The sequence below is a fragment of the Gallus gallus genome, chromosome 1 (genome assembly GCF_016699485.2).
Source record: "Gallus gallus isolate bGalGal1 chromosome 1, bGalGal1.mat.broiler.GRCg7b, whole genome shotgun sequence".
NCBI lineage: Eukaryota > Metazoa > Chordata > Aves > Galliformes > Phasianidae > Gallus > Gallus gallus.
The window spans coordinates 46043808-46057812 of NC_052532.1; the positions used below are offsets into that span (position 1 = coordinate 46043808).

Genomic DNA, 14005 nt, shown 5'->3' on the forward strand with positions numbered 1-14005 from the left:
CTCAGGCTAATAAAAATCTGTCTTTCTGGTTCAATGTACTAGAGATTGTTCCACTGGCTATTCAGTGGAACTTTGCCTAGTTTATTTCCAACTTCTACAGTTATTTTACAATGATTGGATTTGATGGAATGAAAGTTTTTCAGAAAATATAAATTGAATGCAATTAGGAATTCTGCTTATTTTTACACTTGGAAACATTTAGTAACAAAATTTTGGTTGTGTGGCTTCGTTTCAGTCATCTCAAATGGCTGACAAAGATTGAACTGTTCTGCCTGATGGCTGCTGGCAAAGCTGAGCAATGACTGCTTACTTTGCAGCGTTTAAACATATGTGTTTTGATTGGTTTATGAAATCAAGTGTTTTATGCTAAGACCTCCCATCAATCTGATTGTCTAGTGCTAGCACCATTTGCTTATAATTACAGATTCTTTTTTTTTTTATTGTAGCAAATGCAGCAGGTGTTTATCCTGATAGTACTGTTGGGCAGTCCAAGGAAAAATGAAACTGTAGAAAAGCAAAGTAGGCCAAAATATACAAACACAAATTGGAATGGAAATGATCAGCACAGAATGGCAAATATTTTCTTTAAAGCCATTAATGAAACACAATGTTTAAGTTTTTTTAATATACAATGTAGATATTTTAAGTAAACTCTGTTTTTACAGTTGCCTGTGAAATGTCAGGAATAACAAAGGCATTCAGATTTTGTAGAAGCACACACAATTTTCTGGAAGTTTACTATTAGGAATTGCAATAATAAAATATTTGTTCAATTTGAAATGAGAAACAGATCAGAAGAGGTGTGTAGGCTTTTGAAAGAGGAATACTGATACAGTCTAAAATTGTATAAAACATGGTTTATGATATAGTCATAGTTGTACTACTTTTTTCCCCCTCTTTTTGTGTATGATTTTTAGCCAGCACTAAAAAAAGAGTTTTTTTAGTACATAGTCAAGAAGACATTTAATTGATAATCTACTAATATCTAAAAGGGACTGCATTGAATTGAAGTTGACAATAAACATTTTTGTGTGCCTAACTGTTCTAAGTTCAGATCAGCCTAATTGAGATGTTCAGCTGCTAAAGCTGAGATTGATGGCGTCTGCAAGGATGCCTATGATTCACTAAGTGCTCATCATGTATTTACTACTCCAGTTCACTTGTCGTTACGTGCATAATGTAGGACGTTTCTTTTGAGTGGAGCAGAGTTATCATTGCTTGGATCCTCGTCTACACTACTGAGCTTTCCTTAGATCTTACAAGACCTTTTCCTGCTGCATAAGAGCAACAGAAATTCTTCCTACTCAGGCTGATCATGTTGGTTTGCTCCTCAGTGAGCAACAATGCTACCTGCTAAGCTTTACTGTCTCTTGGTTTTTACTGTGCTTGGAGGGAAAAAGAATGTGTAAAGAACAGCTAAAACATTGTGCCCTTTAGGAACCTCAGCTTGGCTCAGGATTGGAACAAGAAGTGAGGAATCCAGTCTTTGCAAAAGATTTTATGCTGGCAAAACTTACACAGATTTTTGATAGATTTCTGTCTGAACATCACTTGTGGTGTAAGGCTCCAGTTGTACAGAGGAACATATAGAGTAATTAACTTGGCCCTTTGTGATTCCACTCGTAGAGAGGAGTAGGATTGCATTTGGCTGTGGATTTTGAGGATTCAGGGTAAGCGTTAGACAACAGAGACTAGACACAGATCTCAATTTAAGTTTAATGGTTTATTTAAATGTTTTAATTAACAAAGATTTGTAAATAGATCTAAACATGATGTATAGCTATATCATTAATGAGACAGAGACCAGTGATGCAGATGGATGGCTGCGGGCCCCACAGATTGGAGACAAAGCACCGTGACTTCTGCATCTGCTTGGCTCTTCCATAGCTAAGAGAGAGAGAGGGAGGAAAGCCGTTCTCTCTGCCCTTCTATCTTTCTTGCCAGGATCACTCAGACTCTTGGCTATGATCAGAGAAATATTTTTTTTTACCATGTTCATAAACTGCTGAAACAGAAGATGAAGAATATTCCTCTTATGAAAAACATAATCGAGTTTACAAGTTGCTTTTTTAGTTACAGACAGCCAGTTCCAACACAATGCAGGAACAGGTTTTGAATTGCAACCTTTGGCTTAATATCTATTTTTGATCTGTTACTGAATTTGCAGATGAATACAATGTTGTCTGTGGAAGTCATACAGCGTCTTCTACTGAAAATAAACAAACCATACAGGAGGATCAGAACCAAAATGAAGGAATGGAATGTCTTGACACCAGCTCCAACCAGAAGAAAGAGATAATAACATGGGTTCACCTAATTCGCTACCATAGTTATATAGAAGGGCTTTGTCACACAAACCTATTTGGTATGATTTTCTTCTTCCTTCTGGTAAACTGCTGTAGGTGACGTACTGTTTTTATGGCCTAAAGTATCAGATTTTAAGTCCATAATCTGAGATAGTCTCATTTTTAGTTCCTTTAAATTGTGTGAAAGTCAAAAGTCTTCACTGAAGTCATGATTTATATCACTGTACAAGTGTTGTAGGTGAAGATATCATTTCGTTTTTTAATAGTTATTCACAGACCTTAATGATACCATGAAGAGCATCCCTTATAACTTAATTTCGTTTCTACCTGTAGCAGAAATGCTAAGTCAGGGCTAGAAGAGGTGATTGAGCACCTGGTGGGAAGGCAGGGCAACCCAGGGGAGCTCAGGTGCATGCAGTGCACCTCAGTGACTGGAAGGAATGGAACCAGAATCTACCCCTTCCCAGACCTCATGTAAGGGCTGGCAGTGGAGGCAGGGGGATCTTGTTAGAGATCTCTGCCTACCTGAGGCCTTCCGAAGGTAAACAGCTTTTTCCCTTTGTTTCTGTATCCACGGTTGCTGCACTTGGGCTTATCCTCACTTGCTGCAGCCTGGGACTCTGCTACCCTGCTGTCATTGCCGTGTTTTCCATCATATTATAGCATTACACTATTTCTGTAACATTTAAAAAAACAAACAAACATAAGCTGTGTATTTAATTCTAGGTACGTCAGGCTTAAATCAGATCAGAGATAGAGCTGTTCAGTGTGGAGGTCCGTTTGTGAAGATGGGAACTGACTGTAGTTTAAATTGAATGCTGAATATTACTGAGCATTTGGCATAAATGCCCAGATGTTATGTACTTGGTTTATTTCACTACAAACCTAGATGGAACCTTTTAAACAGAGTAAAAATCTATTACTTTCAGGGCTGGATATGGAAGTGATGCCTTAATAACTAAGAATCAGTCCAGATTGTACATACAGGGATTTGTTTGAGGCTTCAGTAGTAGACTTCCTCTGGAGAGAAACTTAGCAACTCTGAATTAATCTTTACAGAGAGGGCTGGAATCTTTTCCTTGTAGCATCATATGAAAGAAAAGTATTGTACCTCACCACAGAACTATAAGGACAGTAAGGTATCTACAGGCAGGTGTCAAAATGTGCATGTGTATCTCAGCTGCAGTTACTGTTGCAGCCTGAAGAGTCGCTCATCAGCCACCAGCTGTCTAAATCTGGGTGAGCAGAAGAGCTTCTTTTCATGTTCTTTATTCCAGTTAGTGCTTAGAAGTCTGGTGGATACACTGATGCTTACACACCTAAATTTAAGTTGCTGAACCCCACATATGCATCTCCCCCTTTACGCTACCTTATTACATCTAGACAGAGCTTTGTTTATGATCAAGTCTCCAGTGAAAATCTGCAGAACGAAAACTGTAGTAATATTCAAGGACAATCAGTATAATTGTTGGAAATGCATTTATTTGCTATTGAATTGATTTATATAATTAATGTTTGTTACTGTATTTTAAAATGTATTAATTTACTTTTTAAAAATTTACTTTTAAATGGCAAATGGTAACATAATAAAAATAATCTTTTTTCAAAGCTGCCCATAAATCAGGACTTGGATCACTTTCTGGAAGAGACGGACACTTGAATTCTCTTTGTGACTCGTGGGTTGTTCTACGCGTGGCAGAAATGCACTCCTTTCTCAAAAAACACTTACTTGAATATTCAGTGTGTTGCCTTGAGAGTTTCCCGGAACAGCTACGAGATTTAGAAGTGTCACGTGGTTGCTCACCTGATTCTCCAAAGGTATTTGCTGTTCTCATGGATTTTTCAGAAGTATGTATTACAGCTGCGTTTTGTAACTCTTCAGATTCTTTCAGGTTCCAGGGGTGATGTTTCTGGGAGCACTGCTGTGGAAAGAAATTAATTACCCAGAAGGTATATGTTCTCAAAATTTGGTGGAGCCACGTGTCTCAAATTTAATTCATGTTTGAATGTTTTCACTGTGTTGGGCTAGAAAATCAGTCTTTTCTGGCTTGCAAACAGCCTATCTGAGCATTCAAATACATTAGCAGCTCAGAATGCCACTGAGAAAAATATCAAATTGAAATTCTGGAGTCTGCACTGACCATCACATCACACATGTATTGAACGCTGAATGGGAAAAGACTTTGAAGATTCAATTTCAAAATAATTTTCTTCCAAGTTTCTCCATTCCACTTCTCATATTAATAAGTATCTTAATACTAAAAAAGCCTAAAATGACAGCTTACTGTCTGTGGTTTATTTTCTGCCTGCTGTGCTCAGGGTTAAATGGAGGCAGGGGCGCCTTGCGGATTGAGAACTTTTTATCAAAATGAATAAAAATACTTCTTTGAAAGTAACTTTTCTAGAGTTGGTGAACTTTCTGCAGTGTTGGACAGCATATCATTACTCATTTCCCAACAAAGAGCTGACTGAATATATTGTAAATATATGGTATGTGACATTTGTAACAGCCGTCGTATATCAAAAATTATTTTACTCTGTCTGCTCTTCTTTTGACATAATTAGTATTACACTGTCCTGGAATAATAAGCTTCAGAGCTTGCTGTCATGTTCGTGACAGGTGCAAGCTGCATAAGCGTGTGTTAGCTTCACTGTTGCAGACAGCTAACAAGCATAAAGCTCTTACTTCTTTAAATTCTAAGCTTCATTGATTTTTATCACAATATTTTTAGAAGCTTTAGCTATTCAGGAACCCGTATAAGTTTCTTTCTATTTTTTTTTTAGCGTTACTGTAATTTGCTACTGGTATTTTTAACAGTACAAAAAATTTCAGAACGAGTAAATTTTATGTACAAAATTGTTTCACTTACGTGTGTCCTGAAACTGTTTTTGACTCACAAATGTTTTCTTTTCAGTTCTACCTAACAAAGAATCCAAGTATGTTAGGGTGTTTACAGTGATAATTGTGTGCCTGTGGCATTTTACATACTTCTTTTTTTCCCCCTCCAATCCATGATAGCATGTAGGAATGGAAACACTTGAAAGTCAGGTTGTTCTCTGACTTTCAAGAGGGTTGAATAGATAAATAGTTGTATATAATTCAGCAACCCTCCAGTTTGACCAGAGCACTTACAGTATCATTCCTCAAAAAGAGTCAATCTGATATAAATCACAAAACATGTAGTTCTGTGCAAAAAGGAAATCTCCCACACGTTTTCGAAAGAAATATGCTCAAGGAAGTTGTGGGTGCCCCATCCCTGGAGGCATTTAAGGCCAGGCTGGATGTGGCTCTGGGCAGCCTGGTCTGCTGGTTGGTGACCCTGCACATATATATACCTCCATATAGAGGTATATCTATTTCTTATAATTTTCTTCACTTTCCATGTTAGCAGGATCGTGGGTGATTCATTGCCAAAACTGAAATCTAAGATCCTGATACAAAATATTCTTGTTCTAGGTGGGTTACCTAGCACTACTCATGATGGGCTATGGGATACTATTATCACTGTCTTGGTATTCTCAGTCTATGTGGCATGGATCAGACCCAGTTAGTTGTACCATGCCATAATGAAGGTATGTGTATGTGCTCAAATGCATGACTATAGCATGCATGACTCCATCTTTATCTTCACTTCATAAAGCCACATCAGTGAAGATTAGGTCAGAGTGAAAAATCCATCTTCCACTCGTTTAGATGTATTGCCTTATGTCAGTCATGAGCTGCATTTTCTGAAAATGAGTTGGGTAAAAATCTCCAGGCTTTTTCAGCAATGAATATTCAAAATATTCAAAATCCAGAACTAATGCCCCAGGCAGGTGTTCTCATATTTGGGAATCAGTGATGGCGACACTATGTCTCCAAAGAGCATCACTGTTCCCCCAAAATGTCATTCTATTCTTTGCAAATCTGCAAAACACTTTTTAAACTAGAAATAGCGTGGCACTGTTCAGCCTTTAAATAAAATCTTCAGCAATTTTTATAGGCTTTTATTCATAAATGAATGTTGGTTGCCAGTACTCCTCCAATTGTTTCCTTGGTAAATGATGTCCAAAAGGTGATGTCTGCTAATGTTCCACATGTATCTCAGTAGATAATATATATGAAAAATTCTCACAAATTAAATGACTGCATTTTTGTAAATATTGCTGTTTGTTAGCAGTACAGCTAAGGACAAAAACAACAACAAAAAAGTTAAGCATAAATAAAACATCAGTCTGGCATTCAGATCTGTTTTTCAATTGTCAATATGGATAGCAGCCCAATTTCTTTCTTAGCAATAACTCTTGTATGGTGAGTGCATCGAATCTTATTTTTTAACAAAAAGGATAAAACCATGAGGAAAACAAGTCAAATATACCAATCACAGATACTGTAGCTGTCGAAGTCAGCCCAGAGGTCCTTTGTATTGTCACTAGAAATACCTCTTCATGTGAACTTGGCAAAGCTTTCACTTGGTAAAATCGACACCTTTTAAAATTGCCTGTTTTTCTAAATAAGCATATATTTGTGCGGGACTGAAAGTCATACTGATTGTAAGAGATGGTAGATTATTAAAAACAAATGTACGTTGCACCAACAAATTATTATCAACATCCTTATTATTATTATTACTATTTTGTATGTGTGTGTTTCAGACATCTCTTGAAGATTCAGGAATTTCACCAAAGGTGTCATGTGTGAAGATAGCTTCTCAGGTTTCTGTCGTCGCAGAAGCAGGCAGTCACATGGAGAGTAGGGCAGCAAATGCTTCAAATAAAGAAATTAGCATTCAGTGGTATATTCCTTCCCTGGCAAAGCCAGCCAACGGTGCAGACACTAAGGTATAACTACACCAAAGCTGTTCCTTATGTATTAAAACAAATTAAGTCTCATTTCTAATCAATGCCTGCCATGAACAATCAGCTTTTTAACTGAATTATACCTATGTCAATTATCAAGCTGGATAGCAGGGAGCTATTAATTTACACTGACATGAAACTGCTATGCAGGACACAGAACACCCTGACAGTCATTCAGTGACAGGCCAAAGAAAAACATTGGAGGTGATGTAGAGCCTCCAGGACATATTGTATTCATGCCTTTTGCAAGACATTGAAGTCTTTAAGACCTCCACTTTGTTAAATTTGGCCAAGATCTCCCCTCTGTGAAATTTGGCTGAAGGTTAAAGATACTCAAACAGCAGTGTTTGATGGGAGGCTGTCAGAAAAGCCGAGGTATGCGTATACAGAGAAAATAGAGTTTCTTGAGCCTCATTTCCCTAAGAAATCAGATCAAAAGTGAAAAGCAAGAGGAACTGCAGGTTTGTGTAGAAGTGAGAGACTGGGAGGGGGAAGTTATGTTGTCTTTAAACAGGAGAATTGCATGTAGGTACCATTTCTGATACCCACTGTCTCCAAACATTTTGGCTCAACAGATCAGTGTCAAAATTTGTACTGGATCCTTTTCATATCTGCTAGAAAGATAACAAAGCTATGTGAAGTTATGCAAAGAATGTCCTATTCAATATAGCTTTTTAAGTTATTTCAACTGGACCTTACAGATCAGTAGAGAACTGCAGACAACCCTTGAAAATAACTTGCTTATGAATGCCATGTTCTTGACACTCTCCATATAGCCAATATATTCAGCTACTACTAGGAGCATACATTTAATCGTACAAAAGATTAATTCAGTGAAAGAAAAGAACATTCTGGTTCATCATCTTGTGCTCTGATATTGATACTGCTGTATTAGACTGGTGAGTTACGTGCAGTTCATGGATTTAATTTTAGTGTGATGACAGCCATGCACAAGGTCATATGGGAAACGTAAATAATTGCCCTTTGGAAACTCAGTAAAATCTCTCTGTTCAGCCTACTTGAAGCAGGAACTTTTGAACTGAATGTAAGTAGGAACTAGGATCATGACTAGACTGAGATTTTAATGGCGACTCTATAGAGTACAACTCATTTTCAAAGCCATATAAATTATATCCCTTAATAAATTGCTCTAACGTCTATAAAAACTGAGTGCAGTACAAATTCAGAGGATCGCAGGCACTACCTTTTTTTTGAAAGTCAGTTATCTAAATCATTATCAGTACGCTGAATTTGATAGTAATTATGATCCAGTATCACTGAAATAGCTCAGGTCTACTACACCGTACTACATTATAGCTTACCTATTCCATCTCTTTTACAGGTTTTGCTGCTTTATGCTTATAATACACAGCCTGTCAAGATCAGCAATGTCAAGTTTTTCAGTTCAATGTCTGTGTTTTCAGGTCAGTTGTGGATTCCATTAGCAAGGTAAGTAATCACTGACTTTGTCCTGATTTTTCATGCCATATTAAATATCAGACAACCATCTAGGACTAGACAAGATAAAATACAAAATATCAAAGAGCTGTAAGTCTTTTAAAAGCATCCATTCTAGCTTTTTGGAGACTTCCTTTATAAAAGCTGTAAGACGCACACTGAATTAAACCTGTCCAAACATGTCTTCAGAGTATTCCAGCCTTTTTGACTGGTTTCTTAAGGAACTGAGTAACATATGCTAATTATATTACACTGGCATGGCAACCGAAGAAAATGCTAGTAAATTTAAGAACCAGTCCAAGCAGTTATTGCCAGTCTCTCGTAGGATCAGCTACCCTCTTCTTCCCATACACCTCTCAGTCTGCAAGAATTTTTCTCAGCTGTAGCCCCAGATTCAGCCCTTTATTTAATATCCGATGGCATTTTTCTTGACCTTTTCCTTGTCACTCATTTACCCCCAAATTTTTGGAACTGTTCGACAGATGGAGGGGAAGGACTAATTGGACAGGAACTAACAGCTGCCTCTGCCACCCAGCCAACCCTCTGCCAACCCACCTTGTGCTGGTTGAATGAGGGTTTTTTTTATTGTTATTATTAGAGAGGCTTTCTTAAAATACTGCTTCCTACTGTTTTAATGCAAAAAAAAAGATAATACATTCTATATTTCCACTCTCTTTAGTAGAAATTTTATTGCTAAATTATGAGATCAATCTTGAAAGAAAATCTAGAATCTAATCAATACATAATTCAGGCTAGGCCAGTTTAATTACAATCCATTGATTTTTAAAAGCAATTTTAAAAAATCTTGTATTTCAGAATTATTTCTTTAAGAGAGAAATTATCTAATCTGAAACATCAAGTTGAAATGCTGATGCAAAGTTTGGGAAACTCTCCAGCTGCAGAACCTACAAGTTTTCTTGAACAAAATGAAGCCCTGAAAACAACTCCTTCAGAAGAAGCTGAAATGAATATTGCAAGAGTGCATCTTGATGAAAAAACAGAAGTATGTGAGAAGAGTTCAGCTCTTAAATATGTCTGACAGTTTTATTTAAAATGTCTATTTTGGGAAAATAAATGACAGGTAACTTGGAAGGCAGACATAGAAGATTAAATTTGCCTCTCTCTTTTCAAGAAATGTTGAAATATTTTCACTTTTCATTTACTATTTTACTTTTTCTCCTCCTCACATATTGCTTGGTGCTTTACAGAAATACCAGGCGTGTTCAGCCTTCCCCTTGAAAATACAGGCTACATTTTCAGGCAGAGAAATTGGAAAATCGATGCCTAATTTAGAGCAATCTACATTTGAAAATGCTTGGCACAGTGTTAAATTAGCACGGAGAGCAACCCAAAAGTGGTCTTTAAAAATCAGTTACACATCTTCAATGCAAAATGGGCAGTGATGGTTTCTGAAATAGGAACCTCGCAGTAACGCTATTGAGAGCGAAGTAAAACTGGCAGTGAATTTATTTTCATTTTCTGTATGCCACCTTTCTCTTTTTTTATTATTAAAAAGGTTGAATATGGTCTGCAACCAAATAACTCCCCCAACATACATACACAAAAGAGGTAATTTCAGAATTTTCCATGTGGTCTCTTTGAGATAATGTCAATGGAATAGAATGTTGCCACAGCATAACTGCTGCTTGATAAATGCCAAGGCAAAATAGACGTTTATTTTCAAAGTGAGAGACATTTATCATGTGACAGGATTCTCTTTATATCTATTATATGAAATGATTAATGATGTAGAGGCTGTCATTTGGTCTGATGGATGCTATGAAACAGTGACAATTGTGCACTGTGCCATTATTACGAAGCTGTATTTTTACCAGCTTGGAGAACAAATGATGTTTTGGCCAATCACAGCATACAGTGTTTTCGGTAGACTAGACAGAGCTGTCCTTTAGTGGGTATTTCTGAATACCTGAAGGTTTTTGCTCAAACTTTCATTAATATCTGTCAGTAATTGGAAAAGCAACATTTCGAATACTAATAGGACTGACATGTATTAGACATGTATAAATAACGTCTTGTCAGAGAGTTTATAACATCTTCAGTAAACCTGTAGCAAAAGTATGTGTGTTGGGTTTTATATCTGAGCCAGCAGCAATTTTACCTAAGTAAAAACAGTGAGGTTTGGGCACTGGTCTTTGAACTAACACAACTTTTTAAGAAAATATACATTTTTCTGTGAATTCAACTAGAATAAGGAAAATCTTGATTGTTCTGAAAAATGTTGTAAAGCCAAACCATCTGTTAGCTTAGCAGAAGAGACTGACAGTAGATCCATTTTTTTCTTGTTTATTTCACTAGGAAATGGCTACAAGGTGCTTATCTGAAGTCAAGGCTCTGCTCTCTGCTGTTCCAGTCCTGGCCTTGACATTAACGGAGGTATGCTATTCCCATTAATAGTAAAAATGTGTTTTCTAAAGTAAAAACAATTATTCAGCTAGGCTGAAGCATGGATTTTACAAGTTAAGTAACTTTCAATTCTTTTCTCATACATCATTGTTGGGCTTTCTGTTCTTTTTCTGCCTTTACAAATAAAACACAAATGTGCATGATTACCAACTGTGAATACCATCACTGTTATTGTCACCTTTTTATACATACAAAAATACATTCAAAATGAGTCTCACTCACAATGAATTTATCTAGTTTTTCCACCATTCTCTGGTCATTGTTTACATGGACTCCACTGAATTTCCATGAAGCAATTGCCAAATGCAATTTACTTCCATCCCTGTCTTTTTTCAGTTATTCAGGTTTTCCATCTATTTTCACTAGCTTTCTCTGCCTTTTCAATGACGTTCTCAGAGACAGCATTTTTTGTCCATGCTGTTGTATTCAAATTGTTACCTTAGTTGGGTATCCCAGAGTAGTTCATGGGAACAGGAGACAATGGGACCTGGCCCATAGCAGGCAACAATTCTGCTCAGTGTTCTCGGCCATCCCAGAGGATCAGTAGAGCTGCTAAGGCTCAAGGAGCTCCAAGGAAGAATTTTGAATCCATAATGTATGATACCACCTGAATAATCCTCATATATTGCCTATAATTGTTCAAAATAGAATGATAATAGCTAAGGTTTCAACTATACTCCTTTGTAGTCAGGTAGCTCTTTCTTACCAAAAGGAAATACCTAGTTATATCTAGAGTTTGGCTAGTTGCCTGTTATTGAAGAGAAAATCAGTAATGCTGCTCTGTGCATCCTGCAGGCTGGTTTTGCAAGTTTTCTATTCCCCTGTTATATATATTGCACCATTCTTGCTATTCTATCTATCCTGGAGGTCTCTCCCATCTGACTCCCAGACCTTCGTATCACTCTGTTCACCCAAGTCAGTGCATACATGCACATTCATTGTGTAAAGCTATATCTTCTGCAGTCCCACTGAAATACCTTCCACGGTATGGATTTGAGAAAAACCTAGGCAAAGGTGCAGCTGAGCTTCCTTAGAATCCCATGGTCCTCCCAGACCTGTAAATTCTTACGAATCCTTCTTCACTTAGCTTCTTTTTGTGGGTCTATAATGAAAATGAGAAAGCAAGATTTAGCAGTGTCCTTCCAGTAAGGACATGGGGTTATGGGCTCTGTTTTATTCTGTCTTAATGCCACAACAAACATAAATGTTTCAACAGATGAATTAATTGGTTTTTCACTACAAAGCATCAGGCAGGTGCTTCGAACTAGAGTCTATTATATACGGGGGATTTGATTGAGCCAGTGAAGCCTTATCATTAAAGATATTGAGTATCTTCATTCTTCTCTAGAGCCCGCTGAAAGTAGTAGATTCCTTAGCACTTCATTATGCATAGAACATTTCTATGTACCATTTCCAAACTTTCAAATAAGTGGTGTGTGTGCACTACCTGTCTTCTTGGCAAAGGGTGGAGACCTCAGCATGGGGTTATGTATGCTATGGGGTAGTACATTCCCTTTGTTTTCAAATGCACAGGAAAAAGCAGAAAATACATTGCTTATAAGCAGTTTTACATCAATTTTTCTCCACTGTACACTTTTTTTTGTTGTTGGTCTTTTGCGAATTAATTGGGCAAAGTTGGTTCTAATTTGTGGTATTTGTTTTCTCATTCTCTCAGCTGTCACACGTTAACTTCTCTCATGTTTCCAGTTTCTCTTCTTTGATTCTCTTTTTTCTCTTCATGTGTCTTCTGGTGCTTTTGCTTCAGCACTGAGTTACATTTCTAAGGGGAAAATATGCCTTTTCATTGAATTATTCATTTAAAATTATTTGACTGTTCATGTTCTCAGAATAAAAATTGATTCACTAGCTTGTTTTTAAAGCTAGTTAATGAATAGCTATGTCCTTGAGGGGGATAATAAAGTATTATGCTTGGGAGTTCCAATTTTAAATGTTCTAGGCAAATTTCTCAATAAAATAATTGCATTAAAAATTAACCTCCCTGGATAGCCTCTTCCGATGTTTCTCTTCCTACAGTTAGTTTTTCTTAATATCATAATAGTCATTTTTGTTGTAAAAGCAGCTAAATACCTCTTCTCCATGTCTGGTGGGCACACAAAACAACTTATCAGTGCGCACTGTTTCACTGGTTACAGCTAGCTCAGTTCTTCCAATTTCTCGTCCTAGGAAAAACCTTTCCAAATAGCTGATCATTCTTTCTGCTCTTTTCTGATATTTTCATTGTACCTACAGATGATCAAAAGAAACTCTGTGAGTAAGACAACTCACAAATTTTCCTCTTCTAGTTTCAAGTCAGAAATGTCATTAACCTTATACTTATACTTATAGACTTATACTGAGGCAATAAGCATTTCTGTTTCTTTGCCTGTGGATCTTTAATGAGAGCTATTTGAATATTGTATGTGTGTGCTTTCTGGTAGCTATTCACTTAATAAAGTTATTTATTGGGTATTTATTTTCCTGTTTTTCAGATTCCATTTGACATTAATTTGCAATCAATAGCAAGTTTGGAAGATATGTTTGATCTTGCAAATGGATGTACAATAACTGAAGAAAGTCTCTTCAGTTGGATCATTTCTCTTTTCCACTAAATTCTGTTTTTGCAATGACTCCATCAATTGCTGGCTGCTAAACATTTTGACTTCAGCTCTGGTGTTAACTAAACAACTTCATTTGACTTCGAGTGTGTTTTATCATTTTCATTTTTAGGTCATTTTCAACTATTTGAAAACTAAGTTTTAAAAATTAAAATATATTTTTAGGAATTAAATGTACTAAAGGTACTTTCTTAAAAAGGAGATGAAGAATCTGTGAGTTTGCTTGTTGGGGATTTTCTAGCTTTTCAAAAATTTCTTATTGATTAGAAAAGGTGAATAGGCTTGTAGTGTTTTAGCATCTCTTAAGAGATACTGCTTTATCTTTGAGTTTTATTCTCATAGAAGGATGGAATGGCTTAGGTT

At 36.6% G+C, this 14005-nt stretch overlaps 1 protein-coding gene across 5 annotated transcripts in view; it reads left to right on the plus strand.

Annotated features, from left to right (window-relative positions):
* Positions 1-13722, plus strand: part of CFAP54 (cilia and flagella associated protein 54) — a 104116-nt gene extending 90394 nt beyond the window's left edge. For 4 of the 5 annotated variants that reach the window (XM_003640365.6, XM_040672104.2, XM_040672111.2 and 1 more), the window contains 7 exons: positions 2168-2365; positions 3916-4124; positions 6942-7127; positions 8488-8594; positions 9420-9606; positions 10920-10997; positions 13517-13722. In XM_003640365.6, the coding sequence (XP_003640413.3) occupies positions 2168-2365; positions 3916-4124; positions 6942-7127; positions 8488-8594; positions 9420-9606; positions 10920-10997; positions 13517-13636 (1085 nt within the window). In that variant the 3' untranslated portion in view covers positions 13637-13722. Of the gene's footprint in view, positions 1-2167; positions 2366-3915; positions 4125-5763; positions 5890-6941; positions 7128-8487; positions 8595-9419; positions 9607-10919; positions 10998-13516 lie in introns of those variants that run through there. The other variant, XM_040672127.2, reaches the window with a different exon arrangement.
* Positions 13723-14005: the final 283 nt, after the last annotated feature.